Raw genomic sequence first — 25,333 nt, 5'->3', positions numbered from 1 at the left:
TTCTACTTAGTGAGCTACTGACGTTAAAGTTGTGAGTGAGCGATCTGGCTACTGCATAAACTAGTCTGCTCTGGAGCCATCCTTTCTGAGCTAAGAGAAAAATGTGTGAGCCGGAGGCTAAAAACCTGTGAGCTAGCTCACACTCACTCAGCTTAGAGGGAACCTCGGTTCCAACCCTTTGATCATTCGAGTCGCCCCAGTCATTTCTGGGGTAGTAAAACGACGAGGGGCGGGCGGCCCTCTCTTCTCCCCCAAGCCGGCCCACCCAGTGGCCCACCACCCGCGGCCTCGCCTCTCTTCCCCGCCCCCGTCGCCGCCTCCTCCTCCGAGGGGCGGGACAGCCGTTGACCCTCCGCGCGGCCCGAGGGGCGGGGAAGAGGCCGCTGCGTGTCCCTTCCCTGAGGTGAGGTGAGGCGAGGCTTCACACACACACACCCCGCCAGGCCCGGACTGCCAGCGAGCGGCTGACCGGGATCCGGGGAGCGGAGGGAAGGCAAGGCGAGGCATGGCGGCGGCGGCGGCGGAGCAGGCCAAGCGGGCCCAGGCGGCGGCGGCTGACTGGCTGCGCTGGGACAAGGTGAGCCCTGGGGCGGGAGGGGAAAGAAGCCGGCTGGGAGGAAAGCGGCCTCTCTCGACTTCCTCCACCTCCCCTGCCGGATCTCTGGCCGCCTCCTGCATCCTGCTGCTGCTCCGTGTCGTGCGTCGCTTTCCCGGGCGGCGCCCTCAAATTCGACACGCGGCAGCCCTGCGAGGCCGGCCACTGTATCCCCCCCTTGAGCAAACATTCTACTTCGTGAGCTACTGGCAGTCAAGTCGTGAGCCAGCGATTTGGCTCCTGCACAATGCTCCCTCTAAGGTATGGAGTCTTGTGAGGAAAAATTCTACTTTGTGAGCTACTGGTATTAAAGTTTTGAGCGGGCCATTTGGCTACCGCATCAATTACTTTGCTCTGGAGCCCTCCTTCCTGAGCTAAGATGGAAATGTGTGAGCTGGAGGCTAAAAAACTGTGAGCTCGCTCACACTAACTCAGCTTGGAGGGAACACTGCGTCCTGCATAAATTAGTCTGCTCTGGAGCCATCCTCCCTGAGCTAAGATGGAAATGTGTGAGCTGGAGGCTAAAAAACTGTGAGCTCGCTCACACTAACTCAGCTTGGAGGGAACACTGCGTCCTGCATAAATTAGTCTGCTCTGGAGCCATCCTCCCTGAGCTAAGATGGAAATGTGTGAGCCGGAGGCTATAAAACTGTGAGCTAACTCACACTAACTCAGCTTAGAGGGAACACTGCCTCCGGCTCACACATTTTTGTCTTAGCTCAAGAAGGATGGCTCCAGAACAATCTAATTTATGTAGTAGCCAAATCGCTCACTCACAGCTTTAATGCCAGGAGCTCACAAGAGTAGAATTTTTGCTCACAAGACTCCGCAGCTTAGAGGGAAGATTGGACAGAGGTGATGTCCAGGTGTTTTTAGTCATGCCAAAATTTGCGCCTTGTGGGTTCAGGGTTAGACGCGGGATTTGAACTGGGGACCGCTTGACTTGCACCTGTAAAGCGCTTGCCTTGGTTAGGTACGGCCAACTCCATCGGTGATGCAGTTGATGTGGTGTTGTTTCCAGGTGGTTGTATTACTTGTGAAACGTGCACTATTTATTTTTAGTATTTATTTACTACTATTATCATTTAATAATAAACATATGGAGCAGAGGTCCATCAGTGGCTATTAGCCACAAGTTATAGATAGGAACTCAGAGGCTGGGGCAAGGGATGCTCTGGGTGCTTGGGGGGGGGTAACAGTGGGAGGGGCTTCTAGTGTCCTGGCCCCACTGCTGGACCTCCTGATGGCACCTGGACTTTTTGGCCACCGTGTAACAGAGTGTTGGACTGGATGGGCCTTTGGCCTGATCCAACATTGGCTTCTCTTATGTTCTTATGTAATATTATTTATTTGTTCCCCATATTTTTCCCTAATGGAAACCCAGAGAAGCTTACACCTTTCTCCTCTCCTCTCCGTTTTAGCCTCACAACAAACCTGTGAGGGTAGGTTAGGCTGAGAGAGTGTGACCGGCCCAAGGTCACCCAGCGAGCAACCATGGCACAAGTAGGGATTCAGACCCAGCTCTCTGAGATACTAGTCCAACACTCTTAACCAGTATACTGCACTGGCGTTCAAGTCGCAGATCAATTATAAATAAAACATGCTGCTTCTCTGCAGTCTCCAAAGGCAGCTCGGAGTAAATATTCAAAATACATAAATCAGTGCTGAGCCCATCAGAAGGGAGTAAAGCAGCGGACGCACCCCTGCCCCGTGCCTGAATCTAGCTTAACTGAGAGTCCTCTCTCCAAGGAACTTTTTGTACAGAAACATTACAAATTGTTTTGGATATCTCTGAGCCAGTTCTTGGTTGAATAACAGGATAAAAGAAGAATGAATTAGGTAAGCAAAGCCCACGTATACCCTTCTTTAGGGAAATAGTTTAGCCTTTAAGCAACCTTGTGTGGTAAGTTTGCTGATCAGTTGTTAGGTGGTGGTGGGGAGATCTGGTCACTTTTCAGCTATAATGGCTATATTAGACGAGGGAATTTTGGCAGATGTCATTCATCATGTGGTGCTGAAAGACAATGCGCCTGCTAAAATTCCTTTTCTGCAGATATAGGGAGAACAGGTGCCCTCTTCTTCTGGGGGTAGGAAGGTCTGCCGGGCGCAAAGCTGTATGCTGGCGGAGTCACAGTTGGCACCAGTTGTCAGTAGTAAGTACACACTATCCAAAAGTGAGCTTTGCTTTCTTGCACTGCAAGATATACTGCAGGCACATTTGCTGTGCCTGCAAATTTTGTAGTGTGTGGTCGATTATGATACTGAGAGGGCTCCGGTACCGTTTCAGAGTTGTACAGAAGGAGAAACAAGGGTTTTTCTGCGCAGCTAACAGGGTTGCACTGTGCGAAATGGTTTTACAGACTTGCTTCGATAAATGCTTCGGGACTGTTGTCCATACTGCTGTGTATAGTTTATTGTAAGCAGGATCCTATTTATGTAATTTCTGTACCACTTAAGTGTGTCATGTGAACACTTACACCATGCTTCAGTTCTTTCTGGCGGTTCCACACTTCTAAAATGCGAATGTATTGGTTATTGGATGTCCCAGTTGGTCAGTTGTATTGACCCACCATGTATAATCTGCCTCGAGTCACTGTTAGAAAGGCAGACTTTAAATAATGTAAACATAATAAATAAAATAAACATCCGTCACACTGGAACAGGGATAACTGTGCCTGGTAAACCTGTGATTTCTGTGAAACTCTTTTTTAAAAAGGCAGAAAGCAACTGTGATCTAGTGGGGACATCTATGTGTAGCAGAATGGGCATGTACAGGATAACCTGTTATCCTAGTGTGCTCTTAGTTGTTGAACACCAAAAGGCATATATCCCTTCTCTGGGAAGTGAGAGAAAGAGGCAAGATGTCTACTGGACATCTTATTTTATTTTATTGATATAAAGCATTGACTAGCCACCTAGAACATCATCTTTTGTATGTGTCACAACTAGTGGCACAGGCAGCCAGAGTTCATGGGTCACGCAGACAGGAGTAAGAGAACCCCATGAGCCCTTGTGCATAGGGTCAGACCTGGATCCTGCTTGCCTTTCCTGCCCTGCGTTGCTGGTAGACTAGAGGCAAAAATGCATCAAAGAATGGGATGCCGTTCTGTTTTTAAAATTAGAGGTGTGTGCTATTTGGTTGAATTATTTGTATCAATTTGAGGACATAAATATTTTTTATTTTATTTTTTTTAAAAAGGATGGGATGCTGTTAGAGCCGTGGTGCTTACCCTGTAGCTGGTGGAAAGCCACATTCATAATTACGTACTTCGGTGTCGTCAAGTTGCAGCCAACTTGTGGTGACCCCAGCAGAGGGCTTTCAAGGCAAGTGAGAAGCAGACGTGGTTTGCTCGCCACTGCCGTCTTCTGCAGAGTCTTCCTTGGTGGTCTGCCATCCAAGAACCAACCCTGCTTAGCTTCCGAGATCTGGTGAGACACTGTCCCTCCGATGTTCATAATTACCACATGACTACTGTGTCCTGCACCAAACACAGGTAAAGGTTTCCCTTGCTCAGAAGCCAGTCGAATCCAACCCTAGGGATGCGGTGCTCATCTCCATTTCCAAGCCAAAGGGCCAGCGCTGTCCGAAGACGTTTCCATCGTCATGTGGCCGGTACAACTAGACGCCGAGGCACACAGAACGCTGTTACCTTCCCACCGAAGCAGTACCTATTTATCTACTTGCAATGTCTTGCTTTTGAACTGCTAGGTTGGCAGGAGCTGGGACCAGAGAGGGGAGCTGACTCTGTCATGAGGCACTCGGGTCTTGAACTGCCGACCTTCCAGCCTGCAGTTCAGCATCTTAACCACTGAGCCACCCACCACTCATTTATATAATATAACTATTAATATAAAATACTCAACTGTAACTTCTTTAATTACCAGAGTATTTCCCCCCACCTCCGTTGAGCCTGTGTACCCTTTACTTCCCTCACGGTCTTCTGGCTGGTTCTCTAGCACAAGGGTTACTGCTTAGGGGAAAGCCGGATGCCCAAGGCAAACTGTAAGAAGGCAGCGAGGAAAGCAGAGGGAGCTCATGCTTCCCACTGCAGTGTGGGTGCCACATGGGGGTAACGGTGCTTGGAAGAACCACTCTGTGGGTATCGCTGTGCTCAGGTGCACTATATTATAGCCATGCATTAGAGTGCCACTGTCCTTTCTCTTTTATCCCTCATTAGACTAGCCGGCCTTTTGACCTGTTTCCATGAAATTCCCTTGGGGAAGCAAAATGCCCCTCAGCCTTGTGTAATGTACAGAATAGGCGTAATTTCCTGTAGGAGCGCACAGGAGCGGAGCTCCGACAGTAAAGAGCCCAGGGGGCGGGCACATGTAACAAGCCCCACCCCCTGCTCCCAGCAGCCCTCAGTCAGAGCAAGAAGCAGACAGGTAAGTTGCAGAGCCCCCCCCCCAAAAAAAACCCCAGTCCTGTGGCACCTTTCAGATCAAGTTTTATTCAGGTACAAGCTCTCCCTCCTCTGTGAGGACAGATCTGCACGTTCTCCCCCCCCCCCCCAATAGCTAGCAATCCAAAACAGTCCAGTGGAGCCTGAGTGGTGGGTGTTGCCTTCTGACACACTTCCAGTGATGTCAGGGGGTGTGGCGTATGCAAATAAGTTATGCTAATTAATTATGCAAATTATTTATGCTAATGAGCTCCTGCATCTCTTTTTCTACGAAATGACCCCTGAGAATGATCTTGGTGCTGCAATTAATGCCGGTTATTTGAACATGGCCTATTTCCTTCCCTACCCCTAGTGTGTTGCCTCACCGCCCTGGTATGTAGCTTTGACCTGATACGAAGAAGGATTCACCCCATGTCAAAATGAGGAATTGCTCAACCGTGACCCAGTCAATGGTGCTTATCTGTACACCGCTGACGACACCCCCTGGCTTACGAAATCCCACCCCCAGAATCATCCAGCCTAATTGAGAGTTCTGGAGAATTCAGAAGCTTGCATGCTATTTTGTGCGGGGGGGGGGAGGGGAGGGCTGGTTGGTCTTAATAAAAGATAAATGGCTTTTGTTTTCAGATTTTGTTACGGACCAGCTAGTCTGCCTCAATAATGAATTCCTATTTAGTGCTCCTGGCGATTGGGGTGGTGTGTGTATGATTCTGTGCACGAGACAATTCTTGTGCTACAAGGTTTTGAAATGCAATATTAACTGAGCAATCCCAGGCTAAATCTGTGTAATGCTTACTTGTACGGAGAGTACATCCAGTACTTAAAAGATGCTAGCCATATATCCTGAAGCAGGTATGAAGTAATTATCAAACCAATTCCTTATGAAGTAGTACTGTTTACAAACTGAAGACCTGTAAGAGTCAATGGAGTGGGAGAAATAATTTGGAAATTCCAGACCATCTTCCAGAATTCCCCCTTCTGGGATTCTCCGGTCTCTCAGCAGTTTGAGGCGGCTGATTCTCCTCTTAACCTTCCTTCCCCCTTTTGCTGACACTCAGCAGCTTTCAACAGAAGTAAGGACCATTGTATTTTTTAGGAAATGTCTTAAAAATGATAACGAAGGGGATGTTGGGGAGAAATATTTTCAGTTTTATACACTCTGTAATACATAATTATCCTTGATATATTCAGTTATGTTATATAATCCCTCTTCTTTTTGTATCACCTCTAAACTATTACTTTGTTTTCTAAAATTGTGTGTGTGCGCGTGCGCACCTCCAGAACAACCCCAGGATTCCCTGGGGGGTTTACGTTTTAATTTGTACCTGAAAGCCTCCAAGAGATTAGGTGACCAGTTGGCCTCAATTCAATTGAAATTTTCAATTCCTGATGATCTATTAAGGAATAAAACCCAAGCACGGGAACTGAAGGAATGGGTGTTCAAAAAGGATGGGGTTATGGATCAGGATGTGATGGCACGTTGTCTTACGGCACCATTATTCAAGTTTTTTTTTAAAAGGGAACATTGTAGGTCCCTGTATTTAGAGAAGTTAACCAGCCTGGAATTACGATCGGCTTTTACAGTTTTAAGATTTCAATCCATGCCCTCAATGATCAGGACTGGATGTTTCTTTGGTATCCCTGCCTTCCTTAGACTTTGTCTTTGTGATATGGGGGAAGTTGATGATATTGTACATTATACTCTGAGATGCCCACGGCATGAAGCCCTTAGGCTAAAGTAAGGTAAAGGTAAAGGTTCCCTTGCTCGAGTCCGACTCTAGGGTTGCGGTGCTCATCTCCGTTTCAGAGCCGAAGAGCCAGCGCTGTCCGAAGACGTTTCCGTGGTCATGTGGCCGGCATGACTAAACACCAAGGCACACGGAACGCTGTTACCTTCCCACCAAAGTGGTACCTATTTATCTACTTGCAATTTCTTGCTTTCGAACTGCTAGGTTGGCTAGGCTAAAGTACATCATCCCTATTATTCCACAGCGTAATGGACTCTCCAATCTGAATCTCGTCAAATTTTTACTCTCAGACCTTGACCACTATGTCTCTAGCAGAATGGCGTTATTTGCCTTAGCAACAAGGAAAATCAGAGTGAGTTTAGTATCTAACGCAAAGTAGAAGTATAGGAGTATACTGATATTTTTCTATTGTCTACATTACCATTTTATGACCTGATGTATTATGTTATGGCCTATGGCTAAGACAATACACTTATACTAGACTGGTTGTGTGCCTCCAGGTCTATATTCAGTCTTGCTCAGAATGTTCTATATTTGTTTTTGGTTGATTTACAAAGTTGTATTTTTCTGCATACATGGACAGTCCACCAAACAAATAAAAATCGCTGCTTTGTGGGTGATCCAGTTTGGCTGCTTTCACCATTATAATAGAGGGAAGGCTCTTTACTATTACATATAAAGGTGTAATTGGGAGTAGTCTTGAGTAACTGGCTTGAGACATGCACCCATGGTTTAATAGCAGATCATATTTACAGAACCTAAGGTAAAGTTCAGTTCTGATTGCTCTCCTGATAAGAAGTTATACAGCTATATTTACTATTACAAAACAAGGACCCTGCTTGGCAAACTTTCGTGGAGCTGGAAGGCCTATGTAGAACCATCTGTCCCAAATACTGAAATCCCAAAATCTGAAATCGTGTCAGTATCATAATGACTGGCAACCTCATGCTGAATTAAATTAGGTTCAATCTACATGTTGGGCACCTGTGATTTGTTCTTCCATTGTGTACCTTAAAAAGCCACAGGCCTGATTTGCATTGCCTGTGTGGGGGGAGGTAATTTTTTTCCTGATAATCCCCCCCCTTACTGAGCTAGTAATGTGGTAGTGAAAAGTGCCCTCAGGTTGCAGCTGACTTAGTAAACCCCTTGGAGTTTTCAAGGCAAGAGATGAGCAGAGGTGCTTTGCCATTACCTGCCTCTGCATAGCGACCCTGGACTTCCTTGGTGGTCTCCCATCCAAATACTCACCAGGGCTGACCCTACTTAGCTTCTGAGATCTAATAAGACTGGACTTGCCTGGGCCATCCAGGTCAGTTTGAGCTATTAGTAGCCATAGGATACAACACAAGAGCAAGTTACTAGTTGTTGTTGTTCAGTCGCACAGTTGAGTCCGACTCTTCGCGACCCCATGGACAAGATCACGCCAGGCCCTCCTGTCTTCCGCCGTCCTCTGAAGTGGGCTCAACTTCATGTTCGTTGCATCTATGACACTGTCTAGCCATCTCATCCTTTGCCGTCCCCGTCTTCTTTGACCTTCAATCTTTCCCAGCATCAGGGTCTTCTCCAGGGAGTGCTCCCTTCTCATTTGGTGGCCAAAGTATCTGAGCTTCAGTTTCATTATCTGGTCTTCCAGGGAACAGTCAGGGTTGATTTCTTTTAGGATTGACGGATTTGATCTTCTTGCAGTCAAGAGACTCTCAAGAGTCTTCTTCAGCACCATAGTTCAAAAGAATCTATTCTTCAGCGCTCGGCCTTCCTTATAGTCCAACTCTCGCAGCCATACATGACTACTGGGAATACCATTGCTAGTAGCCTCAGGGAAAAAGACAAGTCTACATTTTGTGCCTGTATTTTTTTTCCTAACCAAGGTGTGTGTGTGTGTGTGAGAGAGAGAGAGAGACAGACAGACAGACTTGGGGAAACAGGATAAGGGGGAAAGGGTGAATTCTTATCCCAGCATCGATCCCATCTCTCCTCCCTACTTTTAAAGTTAAAACTACACATCCACATCACAGCATATCCGGTCACAATTCCCCAACATAATGTTTAGTCTGGCCTTCAGAATGCTTGGCCTTTGATTAACAAGATACAATACGATCTCCTTGAGAGTCCTCATGAAGACAATTTATTCCCCATTCGAAACCACTCCACTGGATGACTTTGTGCAAACCGGTTAGTGGTGGAACTGCAATTTCTCTTGCTGCCGTTGCCGCTACATAATAGACTTTTGAAAAAATGTAGGAGAGGAGAATGACGTGTACTGCTGGAGTGCCCGTTGTAGAAAAAGGCTGGGTATCAATGAAGTAAAATAATGAAACAATCTCTGCGCTGAATCATATTAATCCCGGATTTTCTCTATTTATCTCCAAGCCACCATCCTTGCAGCTTTTATCATCCTAAGCACCCTAGAACAGTGGTTCACAGCTGTTTGGGGTATGGCGAGCTGCAAGTATGAATTTTCTTTTGGTATGGTGACCCACTTTTTTAAAACAATGCACAGGTCAGCAAAGCTGCAGAAGCCTGGGGCCCACTTTCAAAGTCTCTACAATCCGCTTTAGAGTTGGGACCCACAAATTGGGAAGCACTGCCCTAGAAAACCAGTGAGTTGTCTTGAGCTGGTGACAGAGGGAGCTATCATTGGTTGTCTGGGTCATCTCCGTATTACACAGCTCACCTTGCACTTTGACTGCACCACCAACCGTGTCGTGTGGAAATTCTGTGAACAACCGACAAGACACAGTCTGGATCCATCATTCTCCCGGTAGCTGACCATCCAAAGTGGTCCTCTGTGTGGTGGAGAAAAGGAAGTTTTGTGTAGCTGAACCTCTCCAGAATAATGCTCTTGTCAAGGGACAAGGGAATAGCTAACGCAAACCCCACCCATAGATCACCATCATCCTGTTTGGCAGAGAACACCAAGTTAACTTGCAATTTATCACAAACATTCAGGGACAGTCCAGTGATCGTCATGGCAATCGCCAAGTCCTGAGCGGTCCCTGACCAGAAGACGCTAGCATGAATTTTTGCATTTTTCCTTTAACTGTGTTTCCACCTCAAGTCATCCTGCTTCATATTTGTGGTGTGGGGATAATTAAACTGCGGCACTATCTGTCATTTATAGTTTTATAAAACTGCAGTGCTATCTGTCATTACTTTATAGGTCGCTTTAACTGTTTTAACTATTTATGGTGAATTTTTAAAATTCCGGATGTGAATTCCCTATTGTTATCTGCTCTGAGCCCGCTTGCGCGGATGGCGGAATACACACTGAAATAAATAAATATTAATGGTCTGTTCCCCTTGCACTTTCTTCCATAGACTCAGTAAGGAGTGAGTTAATCTGAGCTTCCGCCATTACATAGGGAACACTGAGGATATTAGTTGTAAATATTCCTTTAATGGGAGTTGCACAGATGGAAACCCAGGCATAGTTTTGAAAATATCATTATGAAACTCATGATAGGAAATTATCCAGTTGTGTTAGGTCATGTAGGCACAGACAAGACTTGCTTTGTCCAAAGTCTTGGCTGAAAAGGAAATAGGAAACCAGCTTCTCATGATGTTCTCTTTCCAGGCCAGGTATGTTGTTCTTGCTTGAACAAAAGAGAGCACTCGTAACTTTTTCCTGCTGCTAATCCTTGCAGGTGAAGAATGGTAGAGGTGTCTGCCAGGGAAACTTGCCCTCCATTACTGATTTTCTTGTGAAGGAGCTCCCGATAGGCGTCCAGCGATGTTCAGTGTTCCTCAGAAGCCTTGTGTGAAAATTATTATCTGGAACAAATGGCAAGGAATACATGGCTCTGAATTAAAAACTTATAGTTTATTTTATTTAAAATGTTTGTATGCTACCTTTGCACCCAGTTCAGGGTCCCAGGGCTAAAAATATTCAAAACTATAACATTTTAAAATGTGTGTGTGTGTGTGTGTGTGTGTGTGTGTGTAAACAGGGCCGGCCCCAGCTTATTTTGCACTCTAGGCAAGGATCCCTTCTGGCGCCCCCCCCCGTGCGCCGCCCCCTCCCCCTGTGCATTGCCCCCCTCACTTGGGTGCTGCCGCTGGTGGCCAGAGGATTTCTGCACTTTGCCCGGCTGCTGCCTCACCCAGCATCCCAGCGCCTTTCACGGCCCCTGCCGGTGGAGCCTCCCACGGGCTGGCAGGTCACAGGAATGGGCTGTGCTGGGTAGGGGGGCTTTTGGTGGGGGGCCAGGTGCAGTTTGGCGCCCCTAAGGGCCGGCCCGCTCTAGGCGAATGCCTAGTTTGCCTAGTGAGCGAGCCGGCCCTGTATGTAAAGTAAGGGAAAAGTTTCCCTTGCTCGAAAGCCAGTCAAATCCGACTCTAGGGACTCATCTCCATTTCGAAGCCAAAGAGCCAGCGCTGTCCAAAGACGTTTCCATGGTCATGTGGCCGGCGTGACTAGATGCCAAGGCGCACAGAATGCTGTTACCTTCCCACCGAAGTGGTACCTATTTATCTACTTGCAGTTTCTTGCTTTTTAACTGCTAGGTTGGCAGGAGCTGGGGCCAGAGACGGGAGCTCACTCCATCATGCGGCACCCGAGTCTCGAACTGCTGAACTACCGACCTTCCGGTCTGCAGTTCAGCGTCTTAACCAGTTGAGCCACCGCCGCATATATAATTTAAAAATTTATTTAAATGTTTCTTTAAAAACAATTCAGCAAAACAGCAAATATATATGTACGCTACCTTTGTATGCTCATGTATGTGTGTGTGTGTATACACACACACACATACATACATACACGTGAGCAAGTTTGGTGTAGTGGTTAAGTGCGTGGACTCTAATCTGGGAGAACCGGGTTTGATCCTCCATTCCTCCACTTGCACCTGGCTGGATGTCCTTGGGCAAGCCATAGTTCTGTCAGAGCTATTCTTGAAAAAGAGCAGTTTCTGTCAGAGCTCTCTCAGCCCCACCTACCCCACAGGGTGTCTGTCGTGGGGAGGGGAAGGGAAAGGAGTTTGTAAGCTGCTCTGAGACTCCCTTGGGTAGTGAAGGGTGGGGTATAAATCCAATCTCTCTCTCTCTTCTCTCTCTGTCTCTCTATACGTGTTTATGTTTTGTTGAATTGTTTTTAAACACCTAAAGGGGAGTGAAGGTCACTTGGGGAATGCCAAACAAAAAAGTTTTCATTCACTTCTGAAATTAGCAATAGAGCGGAACAGGCAAAGCTCCTTGGAGAGGGAATTCTGTAACTTTGACACCAGAACTTTGAAGGCCCATTCTCAGATTGCCACTCACCAAGCCTGAGGCGGCATCTCTCCTTATATATAATTGAATAGTGGGTGCCAAAGTTCTAATTCTAAAATGCACTCCCTTAGTGTATGGCTGATGGCACTGCTCCTCAGCATATATCGCCACCAATCAGAAGGGAAAGCCCGGGTCCCGCCCACACCACAACTGCTGCGACAACCTGGTCTTTTGCATATGGAAGCTGATTGGACTTCAGTCCATTCCACACCTCAAACTCCCCCCCCCCCCGCAAGGCAGTTGGAATGTCAGTTGCATATGGAACCTGCTGTATTCTGGTGGTGTGCAGGTCCCAGGTTCATGTTTTAAAAGCAGACTGACACTGTTTGCCCAAAGCCAGAGCACTCTCCCAGAGCCTCTTTCTAGATCCCATTGTATTTATTTCCACAACGGGCCTTATTTCTAGTACTTATATAAAAGCAAAATAATATGTTTTACAGAATCCCAAAACCATCGAAATAGTGAAGCAGATGGTTGCGAAAGGAAGCCCAGAAGAACTCCAGCGATGTTTTGGTTCACGGATGGAGTTTGGGACTGCCGGACTCAGAGCTGCCATGGGAGCAGGAACGTCTCAGATGAATGACTTGACCATCATCCAGACCACTCAGGTACCAGGTTGAATGGACATTTGTCTCTCATTCTTTAAGGGCAGGCACTTCCCCAGGTTCCAAAGGCTGGATGGTTACTGGGATCAGGTTCTTGGGCCACAAGCTTCAAAACTGCTGTCGTGATTTGGAAGTTTGAGCCTTTATCACTTAGAATGATTTTATGTCCGTTTCTTGATCGTTGATCTCTTCCTTTTTATGTTTGTAATGTTCCTTTTTTGGAAAGAATTTGCTTTGAAAGAAGGGTGGGAAATACGAGATTAGGGCAGCTCAGGGGATGTATTTGAATGGGCAGACATCTCATTTTGCACTCAGCATTTCTGCTTCCTTCTTCCAAAGAAGATGTATAAAAAATATTGTTGATAACCTCATAAAACTACTAAAACGGATGTTTTCATTTCTAGGGATTCTGTAGGTACCTTGAAAAGAGCTGCAGTGACCTAAAGAAAAAAGGAGTCGTCATTGGTTTTGATGCTCGGGCCCATCCTTCAAGTGGAGGTAGCAGCAAAAGGTATATTTAACCACCACTGCTATGGGCTTGTTTTACGCTAAGGAACCTCCAGGGAATAGACGTGATGAGCTCCTACCTCTCGTAGATCCTTAGAAAAAGCAGTCTTTAATCCCCACTAATGAATTACATTGTGTTGGAACGAATGAAAGTTTAATTTTGGTCTAGATATCTCTTCTTTTTGATCTCGCCATCTGGTATTTTTAAATTTTACTAGACCTAAAATTTGTGAGCGCGCAGCAGCAGTCCTCCACACCTTGATCTTTATTTTTTTATTTATCTTTAAATTTATACCCCACCCTCCCTGAAGGCTCAGGGCGGCTCACAAGGGGTTCACAAGGGGCTTACAAGATCCATAAAGAAAGAAGGAAAGTCAAATCAAGCCTCATAACAGAAATTAGATCTCCAATCCACGTTGCACAGAAAAAAGACAGGCAGTGCACTATACTTTTATTTGATCTTCGGAACTAGATGAGATGCAAAAGATCTGTAGTCAGATATCAGCATGATTTTAAATTTTCATTGAAAAACAGCCCCGGGTGGAACATTTGGAACAGAGATTTGACGTGAGGGTGGGTTGGTGAGTAAGGAAGGGTTAACAGCCAAGGTAGGAGAGGAAGGACAGGTTCCTGTCTATTTCCCTGTTGAGGCTAACAACTATGCAGAGAACTACGTGGGAAGAAAGAATAAGGTATATGTGGGTAGATACACTGTCTTAACAGGGCCAGCTCAAGCTCTGCACCTGGCCTGAGATCAAAGGTGGGTGGTGGCAGCAGCACAAAGGAAGGTGTGTGTTTTCTTGTGCCAGCCCAGATCTATCCAAGGCAGAATGCAGAGGAAGCACCTTTGCAGCTCCTCTCTGATGGCTGTTCAAGGGCAACAACTTCCCCATCTCTGGATGGCTCCTTCTATTAGCGGGGGCCATCCGTGTCACCACAACCAACAAAGTCGGGCAGGATGAGGCTGCGGCCACACACACTAAATAGACCACTTTCCGTCCACTTTCCAACTGGATTCTGCCGGTTCACACAGTAAAACCCAGTTGGAAAGTGCATTGAAGGTGGATTGATTGAAAGTGGATTATTTAGTATGTGTGTGACGGCAGCCTGAGTCAGCCTAACCCTCCGCCTCTCAAGCTGGCCCTCAATATCTGGAGTTGGCATGGCTGAGCAGCCGTACCAGGTGATGGCATGCCAGCCTTGGTTTCTGCAGCTGACCCGCAAGAGCTGAGAATGTGTGCGACGGAGAGACAGTGGCTGAGGTCAGCTTTCCAGACCTAGGCTGTGCTGGGCACGGAGCCAAAGGGAGGGGGGAAACCATCATGGCCGGTCCAAGGCCTCAGGAGGATGGGAGGCAGTTATTGTTGGGGTGGCCATTCCCCCCGGCGGATCACGGGAATCAGCAGAGGAGATGCCTGCCCACTCTTGTGCAGTTCGGGATCCATCGAAAGCAAGGTGCAAAGCAGGTTCTGTGGCTCAATGGCAAGAGTATCTGCTTGGTATGCAGAGGCCCCACGTTCAGTGCCCAGCCAGTGCCAGCCTGAGTAGACAGTACCTTGATGGACCTGTGGTCTGATCCAGTATAAGGCAGCGTCATACGACAGTTCCTCCCAGGGGTCGTTTCGTAGAAAAAGAGCTAGGGGAACTCATTAGCATAACTCATTAGCATATGCCACACCCCCTGACATCACCGGAAGTGTGTCATGAGGCCACACCCACCACTCAGTTAGTCTTAGTCTTAAAGGTTAGTCTTAAAGGTGCTATTTGAACTCTTGGACTATTTTGCAGCAGCAACAGACTAACACAGCTACCTCGGGGAAGCTCCTAGATGGGGCTGGGAGTCCTTGCGGAGGCCACGTGGAGTGGCCTCGGCCAGGCAGAGGGGGAGGACGCCAACTTACCCTCCTGCTTCTTCCTCCTTCTGCAACAGAATGAGGCTGAAAGAAGGGGGCGGCCGGAAGAAGGGGGCGGGGCTTCGTTGTGCACCCCGCCCCCCTGCACCTCACCCGGGGGAACTGCGATCCCCCGCGATTCCCCCCCGAAATGACCTCTGGTTCCTCCACAGACGACTTTGGGTGGACCCCTAGACACATGGCAGCAGCATGAGAGAGATGTGCAGAGCGTCTTTTGGTTCATCCAGTCCTCCCCTGTTGCTGCCTTCCCAGCAGGCGTGATACCAGAAACGAAAGGGAAGTACACAGGACATGCAAAATTCCCAGCAGGCTTGGCAGTCCAGACTTGGACAGTGAACTGGCCTTGCTGTTTAGGATCTTTACATCAGAACATAAGAGAAGCCAATGCTGGATCAGGCCAATGGCCCATCCAGTCCAACACGCTGTCACACAGTGGCCAGAAATACCAGGTGCCATCAGGAGGCCCACCAGTGAGGCCAGGACACTAGAAGCCCTCCCACTGTTGCACTGCAGACTTTACTATAGCTGGCATCTTATGTGTATATTTTTGCAGTGGAAGAAGAGCCATGATATTCCATGATACCTCTCCTTTGAAGCTGTGCTGCTTTCATTGCAAGAGCTCTATATCCTGGGTAGCTGACTGGGATAACATCTCTGCTGGCACTGATATAGCCTTCGTGTATTTACCTTTACTAGTTTTACAGTTTGGATTGTACAAATAGTCCAGGTTCAGCTTGTTGCTGAAAAAGAGGTTAATCCCCATGGTGGAAAAGAAACCACCGTTTTCCTCATTCTCAGAAGGCAGTGGGAGTGTGCTTTCTGCCCGTACATACATTGGGAGAGCACTGCATAGAGTAGCAGCCCAGTCGGTGTGCCCGTTGTAGAAAACATGCTTAAAGTGCCATTTCTCTTTCATAAAACGTGTGCTTTCCTGCAAAGTAAGCAGTGGCCCTAAATGAAGGGCTGTGGCTCACTGGCGGAGCATCTGCTTGGCATGCAGAAGGTCCCAGGTTCAATCCCCAGCGTCTCCAGTTAAAATGAGCAGGTAGGAAGTGATATGAAAGATCTCAGCCTGAGGCCCCGGAGAGCCAACTGCCGGTTGACTAGACAGCACTGACTTTGATGGACCAAGGGTCTGATTCAGTATAAGGCAGCTTCATCTGTTCATGCGCGTGTTCATGTGACAATACAGTTACTGCCATGCTAGCTTGGGTTTTCTGAGAGCGTGCCCTTGTGACATCTGAGCAAAAATTCTTATCAACAGATTTGCAAGGCTCATTGCGGCATCATTCATCAGCCAAGGTGATAATTCATCAAGATCAAACAGGTTTATTCACAAGAGTTATATGAAGGAAAATGTCCATTTTATAATTGATGCAAAGGAATTTGTACAGAATGAGGAAAAAGCGGCTTTTATGTTTTTAGATGCTGAAAAAGCCTTTGATCATCTTTCTTGGACTTTTCTACAAAGAGTATTACAGTGTTTAAACTGTGGACCCTTGTGACATCTGAGCAAAAATTCTTATCAACAGATTTGCAAGGCTCGCTGCGGCAACATTCATCAGCCAAGGTGTCCCGGTTTACCTTTTCTCCGGCATCGTGCCAACTCCTTTTGTGGTAAGTCAGTATTTTCCCCCGTTGTAATACCATATTGATACAGCAGGGAACTATTTATTGTTAACAAAATTTGTATGCCACCTTTCTGCCCAGTCAGGGTCCCCGAGGCGACTAATGATTAAAGCAAAAAGGTCACAAGAACTATTAAAGCCAAAACGAAAATGCATGTTAAAAGCACATAAAGGAATCATTAAATCATAGGGTGGAAAGGAGGGATGACTGAGGGAATGTCAGACAAAATGAAAAAGTCTTCACTTTGTTCTGGATGAGTCTGCTCGGGCCTGATTCGGGTATAGATGTGCACTTAAAAAACCCTAGGCGTCTAGTTAGCTTTCCTAAACCAGATCATTTACCTTCTAGCCAGAGGTACACCTCAGTAATGCTATAGGTTCATTCTGGGTAAAGTATACAAGTAAATGTTATTAGAGAGTCTCTGCTTAGATTCTACGTTTGCTTTATTAAAGCGTGATACTTGTGTTCTTAACGTAGACTAAATCAGCAAAGCATTATACTATCCATCCGTTGTTGTTACGTAGATAATTAAAAGACAGCAATTACATGACTGCATAAGAGTTTCTCACCCCAAAAGCCATAAACCTGGATGTTATTTGGCATTTTGCTTAAGAAAAGAAAGTGAAAGAAGATCAATAACTGGAATCAAAAAGTTCGATGAAATTTCTTTCAAAGATAAAGATACACATGAACAATTCACTTTCTTTTTCACAACTCTATAAGAAAGAAAAGTTAACTGAGGAAGGATTAGAAGAGTATTTATAAGAAACATTCATGCCTAAATGTATGACAGAGATATTCTGGATCAAAATATTACAATACAAGAGATTTTACAAGCAATAAAGAAGTTGAAAAAAGATCAAGCTCATATGGCTTGATGACAATGTATTACAAATATTTGGAAGAAAGTGATAAAAATCAAAAAAGTGATGAATCAAATAAGTGAAAAGAAAATATTGCCTCAATCCTGGCAGGAGGCACATATGACATTGATTCCCAAGGAAGAAAATGATCCAATGTTCCCACAATCTTATAGACCTATATCGTTGTGAAATTTGCACTACAAACTTTTTGTCTCAATAATGGCAGAAAGGCGAGACTTCCGGTTGATGGCGGCACGCTCACGGACTCACCTTCCGGACCTCCCAGGGGTGTCTCCGTGCTCTGGTGTACAGAGGGGGTGAGCAGGCTCGTAACTCCCCCCAGGAGCCCGGGGAAGGGCACCTGGCCAAGGAGCTTTGAGGAGGTAGCCTCTTCTCTGGCCGAATGCCAGGGAATCGAGGCTCCCCCTTGCTCCAGTGGTCCGTCCAGCCGAGAGACCTGATGGTACAGGTGAAGCTAGCCGGATCAAGTTCAGGAGATCAGGCGTTTGAAATGATGAATGAAGAGGGGTCGGAAGACCAACTATGAACATGAGTCAAATGAGAACTGATTTTTAAACGAAAAGACACTCCTTACTCGAAGCGGTGAAACGGCAGAAGCGAGTGGTGGGAGGGACGCCTCCCATGTCCATAAATCGTTGAGCGAAAGGGGAGGGAGTGGAAGAATAAACAAGAAATTGCCCAGAAGTACTCATTCATCGAGCTATACAGATAAGCGTATATTCAGAGACTTTAAAATTTATTGCGAAAGCAAACAAACGAGAAAAAGATGGCGGGGAAGAGGGACAGAGACAAAGAGAAACTTTTAAAAGCGAAACTAGAGTCCCCGAAGGTGCCGGAAACGACCAGTGAGACGACGAAGGCGATGACAGAGGTCATGCGCCCTCTGCTGGAACAGCTCAGTGTCTTTAAAGAACAGATGTCTGTGGTAACAGTGAATATTACTGTACAACAAAAGCAGCTGCAAGTTGTGAGAACAAGCATTACTGCTCAACAAAAGCAAATAACGAGTTTGATTCAAGTAATGAAGCAGGATGCTGAGAAAGTAAAGGAAATGGCTGAGACAACGCAGATAGTGAGGAAAAAAGTGCGAAAATTGGAAAAGAAAACTATCTTTGAAAGATCAGATGCTGCAGGTGCAAATGGATAAGGCTAATATGGTATACTCCATTTGAAGTAAGACAATGCAGAAAGAAATACAAAGAACTTGTGTTTTTTCTCCAAACAAACTCAATTGGATATAAATGGCTGTTTCCAGAAGGAGTAATATTCAAGATCAAGGAGAAGAAGGTCAAGATTGACTCTGTTCTTAAAGCTCAAGAGTTTCTAAAGGAGCAGCTGGGAAGGCCAGAGGACGAGAGAAAAAAGAAGAGGACGATAAGTCCAGTGAAGAGCTAGAAACTGGTTCGTCTGGTGAGGACTCTTTGTCTGAGCAGGGGGCATCAGCCCCGAAAAGTTCCTACAAACTGCGGAAGAGAGAGAAGAAGAAGTAAAGGCTGAAGGACTCTGAATTGTGCCTTTGAGAACTTTGGTTCTAGGGGATGATGGGGGGCACTGTTATTGGGCAATTAAATGTAACTGGGGATGGTTAAAAGGGTTAAAAGATTGACACAGTTCATAAGAAGTACAAAGATGAAAAGTCTGAATGAAGTATAAAAAGCTAGTTGGAGATCTCCTCTCTTGGGTTTTTAGTTAGTAGTGGGTTCTTTACTTTCTCCCTTATATGTAGCTTTCCCTTTTTTCTGTTCTAGTTTTTGTAGTGTTTAAAAAATCAATTAAAAATCCCCTCCGGGGGCTTAAAAAAAATAATAATGGCAGAAAGGCTTAAGAAATGTGTAACTAAAATAATTCATCAAGATCAAACAGGTTTATTCCCAAAAGATATATGAAGGAAAATGACCATTTTATAATTGATGCAAAGGAATTTGTACAGAATGAGGAAAAAGCGGCTTTTATGTTTTTAGATGCTGAAAAAGCCTTTGATCATCTTTCTTGGACTTTTCTACAAAGAGTATTACAGTGTTTAAATTGTGGACTCAGATTTTTGATTTGGATTCAAGGAATTTATATGAAGCAAAATGGATTATTAACAGATGGATTTCAGATTGAAAATGGGATGAGACAAGGATGCCCTCTAATCACCATTCTTATTAATACTTGCAATGGACATTTTTGCCTCCAGAATTAGACAAGATCACAATGTCAAAGGATTGAAAGTTAATGGAGAAGAATTCAAATTAAAAAGTAATGCAAATGATGTTGTTTTGGTGGTACTAAATCCACAAAATAAAATACAATTTGTCATGGAGAATGTACAAAAGTTTGGTTCTTTCTCTGGATTTAAAATTAATAGGGGAAAAAACTAAAATAATCCCCAAATTTTTAACAAAACAGGAAGAGGACAATATTAAGACAATCACAGGATGTGATTTCATAACTAATTCAATTATATATCTGGGAATAAATGTGTATGGGGGGAAAAGACACATTATTTAAAGATAGCTACAATGTAATCTGGAAGAAAATACGAAAAGACTTGGAAAGATGGTCTAAATTAAAATTGTCACGGCTCGGAAAAATATCTGCAATAAAAATGAGCGTTTTGCCAAAAATTAACTTTTTATTCCAGATGCTCCCAATTGATATACAAGATGAGATGCTGAAAGACTGGCAAAAACAAATAAATACATTTATATGGAATGGCAAGAAACTAAGAGTTAGATTTAAAGTGTTGCAGTTACCCAATATTAAATTGTATTGACCTTTGCTTTCACTTCATCAGTTGTTAACTTTAACAGACAGCTACCTAGATAACGGAGCTGCGGTGGCTCAAGTGATTCAGACGCTGAACTGCAGGCTGTGGAAGGTCGGTAGTTCAGCAGTTCGAGACCCGAGTGTGCCACATGAGGGAGTGAGCTCCCATCTCTGGTTCCAGCTCCTGCCAACCTAGCAGTTCGAAAGCAAGAAATTGCAAGTAGATAAATAGGTACCACTTCAGTGGGAAGGTAACAGCGTTCCATGCGCCTTGGTGTTTAGTCATGCCGGCCACATGACCACGGAAATGTCTTCAGACAGCGCTGGCTCTTCAGCTTTGAAACGGAGATGAGCACCGCAACCCTAGAGTCGGACTCGACTGGCTTTCGAGCAAGGGAACCTTTACCTTTTACCTAGATAACATTAGCACTCTTCTTTTTTTTGCTTTTTCTAAGCAAGCAAGAAAGTGAGCAAGTTAGTAGAAAGAGTAAATGAGTAAGTTAGCTGTTTGCAGCTAATCTTCAAGGCTCTTCTATTCTGGTTCTCTAGACTCCCTTCTTGGTAGGCTTCTCTGAGAGGCCAGGTTTGTTCTGACCACGTGTGCCACAACATCTTCTAGCATCTTTTTGGTCAAGTCCAGCAACTCTTCCCCTATATTTCTGGCCACATTCATAAGAGCTTGTTGGTGGAGGAAGACAGTGACAGAAAGGGGACAGATGAATATCCCTGGGGGGAGGGTTTTGTAGTTTTGGTGCCATGGCCAAGAAGGCCCTCTCTCGGGTCACCAGCAGGTTAATCTCAGAAGGTGGGTGCCACCCAAAGCAGGCCCTGTGAAGATACTGGGCAGCTCCCCCAGTGGCTCCCCGGGGCAGCTGCAGTCAAGAAGCCACAGACTTAGTTTTATAACAATATATATATTTTGAATTTATTTGGAAAAATACAGAAAATGGGAAATTCAAGCCAACTCGATTCCAGAAGTCATACAAGAAAACAGCGAAAGCTACCTTAACTGCCTGACTTACTATACTCTGGGTCAGACAGCACGAAACATTGGTTCCAAAGTGCAGGCCTCCATGCAGCATGGTCTATATCTTTGGCAAGATAGGTGTAAAGTTCGTGGGGGCGTCGGGGCATCAGCTGCAGAATTAAGTATCTTGATTGCCAAACAATGAGATGCCTTTTACCGATACTAATTCTGAAACATGCCTATTGAATACATGTCTTGCAGAAGTAGTTCCATGATAAGAAGCTAGCCGTACAGCATGTAATAATTTTGTTAGTCCATCTGGATAGTCTTGTAATGAAGGGAAAAGCTAATGGTGCGGTGGAGCTGGAGGGCTGGATCTAGATTAAGTTTACTGCTAATGGAAGGTGTGGGATAATTTCCACTAGTATCCTCTTCTTCCTGCAGACCCCCAGTTTCCCTCTCGTGCTGCTCCTGCGGGTCCCCTGTGCCCCAGAAGCAGCATTTTGGGGAGATGTGTGGGCTGCAGGGAAGTAGAAACATTCTGTCTTGCTGACAGAAGTGTGTCTTGCATGAGCGGAGCACTTAGTCTGGTCCCAACTCCAAGGAAGGAGACCTTGGTTCTAATATCCACTTAGCCCTGATGGCCACCGCATGGCTCCATGGGCAGCTTGTTGCTTATCCTCTTCCCCTTTCTGAACAGTAGGGTACATGAGGATCAGTCCGTTTATGCATTCAGATTTCTGACACACTCATCCTGAAGGCTTCCAGTTGGTGGCAAAACCAAAAATCAGTAGGAGGAACCGAATTTCATTTAATTCCATTAAAGTTCTCCCTTCCCCCCCACCTTTCTCCTAATCGCCTAAGGCCAGGTAGATCTTTAAAAAAAGCTTTCCAAAAAGGTGTGCAGACTTTGGCTGTAATAAATTTGCAGCAGGAAGCAGTTCCGTCGCTGGAGGGCGGCCTCTGAGGGTGTCTTTCTTTATGCCTCTGTCTGTTGAGCTTGATCACGACATGGGCGCCGTGTGTCTCAGAGGATGGATAGGGTGGAAGAGTGATCAATATCTCCTGCAGCGGTACTTTGAAGGAAACAGGGCAGTTGTTCCACTGAGTCTCTTCTTTCCGTTTTAAGATGACTGTTTCGTGCTTCTCTCACCACAGCCCTACACCGTGACTCATCTGAAGCTTTCTGCTGGGATTATGGTTACTGCTTCTCATAACCCGAAGCAAGACAACGGGTACAAGGTATTCACTTGCAAATCCCCACCCCACCCCTGAATTTCTGATGCACGCTTGGAGTCAATAGTTGCGCCTTCATGCACCACTCACTGGCCAGATTGGCACAGAAAGGGCTCTTTTTTTTAAAAAAAATTAATCACTATATGATTAGGGTGGCCGTGGTTATTGTTCAAACAGGGCACACTATTATAACAGCATTTGTCTTCCGCTGATCGCGCTGGAGGCAATCTTTGCTAGGGTTGCCGAGTGGAACTTACCTTGGCGGCGGGGGACTCCTGGGTGGATCCCGGAGTGCACATAAGTCACCAGGAAGTGACGTTATGATGCCGGGCACGCTGGGGGTGGGGCCACGACCATACAAGGGAAAACCATAGAGTTTTCCCTTCTATGGCCGTGGCCCCGCCCCCAGCGTGCCCGTGTCACTTCCGGGTGACGCGCACGTCGGGAAGGAGTTCCCCCCCGGGGCCCGATCCGGCGGCGCCGGGGAACGGGCCTCTGGGGCGGGGGTTTCCCCGCCCCCCGGAGGGACTTGGGATCCCTAATCTTTGCCAATGTGCTTCTGTGTCGTTTAGGTTTACTGGGGAAACGGCGCTCAGATAATTTCGCCTCACGATAAAGGGATCGCTCAAGCTATTGAAGAAAACCTGGAGCCGTGGCCTCAGGCTTGGGAGGACAGCGTGGTCGACAAGAATCCCCTTCTCCATGACCCTCTCCCATCCATCAACAAGGACTATTTTAAAGACATACAGAGACACTGCTTTTACAGGTGAGCTGGCAGAGAAGAGTCTTAGGAATAAATCCGTATTTCATTCGGCCACACCCGGATAAAATCTAAAAAAAAGATGTTGAAGGTAGCGTCTTAGAAAGACAGTGTTTCTGCTGTCGAGTGACAGAAAGGCAGGATTAAACTTCTGATCCTGAAGGATTGGGGGGCGTGGTGGTGGGAAAGCAAATGACAAGAAGATAATCTTTTAAAAAAACGAGTCACAGACAGAATGAAGGAAATCCATAATATATCCACAAGAAATAGGGGTTTACATTCTATAAGCTCTCCAGTGATGGTATAGATGAGGAGGGTGAGGCTGACTACCCCCTGTCTGTCGGGGGTGGAATTACATGTTGCGATTCCAGATTTCTTTTCTCAGTCACTGGGATGAGGGAGTCTGAAAAAGGATGTCTAAAAACTTTGAATGTGTGCTTCTGCCCATTGTTTGCCTCTTAGAGCCTCTGTAGCCGGTATTTCTGGCCACAGTGGCAAAGAGGGAATACGATACGCTGGATCGAGATTAAATTTTCCTTCTAGTCGAAGGTATACTGTCAGTGCTCTCTTGCCTCCCTCTCTGCCTCCCACTGATCTCCCCAAAATGGAGTGGGGGGACGGGACCCTCAGGAATGGCATGAGGGGCAAATCAGGGTCGCAGCCAAAAGGGGGGACTGGTAAGAATTACACCTCCCTTTCCATTCATGGAAAATTTAGTCTAAATTCAAACCAACATCTGTGCAAAATCCTTTTATGTAACCCCCTTGAAGACCTATACATGTTTTTGTGACGCCATACCATCATGGCTAATCATTGCACAACACTGCTGAAACAAACAACCAGCTTGTGGCGGCATATGGCCTGAAGTTCAGGGTCATGCGACTTATAAGCATTTTGTTTTGTTTTTTAAAAAAATCCAATTACAGTGAAAGATGGAAATATAATACACTTATTTGTTCTCAGCAATGGACAATCATGTGCCTGTTTAATGTCATTACTGTACTTAATTTCAGGAATTTAAACAAGGAAACAAAGCTGAAATTTGTCCATACTTCTGTGCATGGTGTAGGCCATGAATTCGTGCAGTCAGCCTTTAAGGCATTTGACTTTAGCCCTCCATTTGCTGTTCCTGAACAGAAGGAGCCCGATCCAGAATTTCCAACAGTAAAATATCCAAATCCCGAGGAGGGTAAAGGCGTTCTGGTAAACATTATTTAGTGAAATTTCTTCCTTCTGCATTTCTTTTGCACCCACTTCAAACTTTCCCTGATAACCTATAAACATATTTTAAATGGATATCAGTTTCATTTTAAGTTTACATGCACCTTCAACTTTTGAAAAGCTGATCTTCCCTGCTCCTTACCCCTTGCAAACCCCCCACAACAGCTTGTGTCACTGTGTCGCTTTGACACAGTGTGCCGGCAGTTTTGCAGATTGTGTAGTTGAGATGATGTCAAAATTGAGCTTGCTCATTTCAGTTATATATTTTCATTGTTTCATCCATGTTCTTTTTGCCTAGTGGTCATAAGAAAGAGTGAATATTCTTTTTTTTAACGTGGTTTTTTTTAGATGCTTCACCTTCTCATTGCTCTTTCAGACACTGTCATTTGCTTTGGCTGAAAAAGTAGGAGCTCGAATTGTTTTGGCCAATGATCCAGATGCTGATCGGCTCGCCGTTGCAGAGAAACAGGAAAGGTATGGTTGCTGTGGCGGGTTCATTGTTTAGCATATTCATTGTTAGGGATTTTACAGGGCTCTTTTTGTAGCTGGAACTCCTTTGCATATTAGGCGACACACCCCTAATGTAGCCAATCCTCCAAGAGCTTACAGAGCTCTTCTTACAGGGGCTACTGTAAGCTCTTGGAGGATTGGCTACATTAGGGGTGTGTCGCCTAATATGCAAAGGAGTTCCTGCTACATAAAGAGCCCTGAATTTTGGAAGAAAACAGTAACCAAAAGAAATCCTGTGAGGTTTTTTTTACTCTTCACGGTATTGAAGAAGAAGAGTTGGTTTTTATACCCTGCCCTTTACTCCCCAAAGGAGTCTCAGAGCGGCTTACAATCCCCTTC

The 25,333-nt window shown here is 45.7% G+C and overlaps 1 protein-coding gene across 1 annotated transcript in view; it reads left to right on the top strand.

Annotated features, from left to right (window-relative positions):
• The first annotated feature begins 363 nt into the window (after nt 1–363).
• Nucleotides 364–25,333, top strand: part of PGM2 (phosphoglucomutase 2) — a 33,968-nt gene continuing 8,998 nt past the window's right edge. The window contains exons 1-8 of the mRNA XM_015418265.1: nt 364–577; nt 12,452–12,619; nt 13,021–13,127; nt 16,569–16,653; nt 22,426–22,509; nt 23,076–23,269; nt 24,277–24,466; nt 24,861–24,958. Of these exons, the coding sequence (XP_015273751.1) occupies nt 506–577; nt 12,452–12,619; nt 13,021–13,127; nt 16,569–16,653; nt 22,426–22,509; nt 23,076–23,269; nt 24,277–24,466; nt 24,861–24,958 (998 nt within the window). The 5' untranslated portion in view covers nt 364–505. The remainder of the gene's footprint in view (nt 578–12,451; nt 12,620–13,020; nt 13,128–16,568; nt 16,654–22,425; nt 22,510–23,075; nt 23,270–24,276; nt 24,467–24,860; nt 24,959–25,333) is intronic.

This window comes from Gekko japonicus, unplaced genomic scaffold (genome assembly GCF_001447785.1).
Source record: "Gekko japonicus isolate JY-2015 unplaced genomic scaffold, Gekko_japonicus_V1.1 scaffold55, whole genome shotgun sequence".
Classification (NCBI taxonomy): Eukaryota; Metazoa; Chordata; class Lepidosauria; order Squamata; family Gekkonidae; genus Gekko; species Gekko japonicus.
This window is presented reverse-complemented; position numbering and strand designations above follow the sequence as displayed.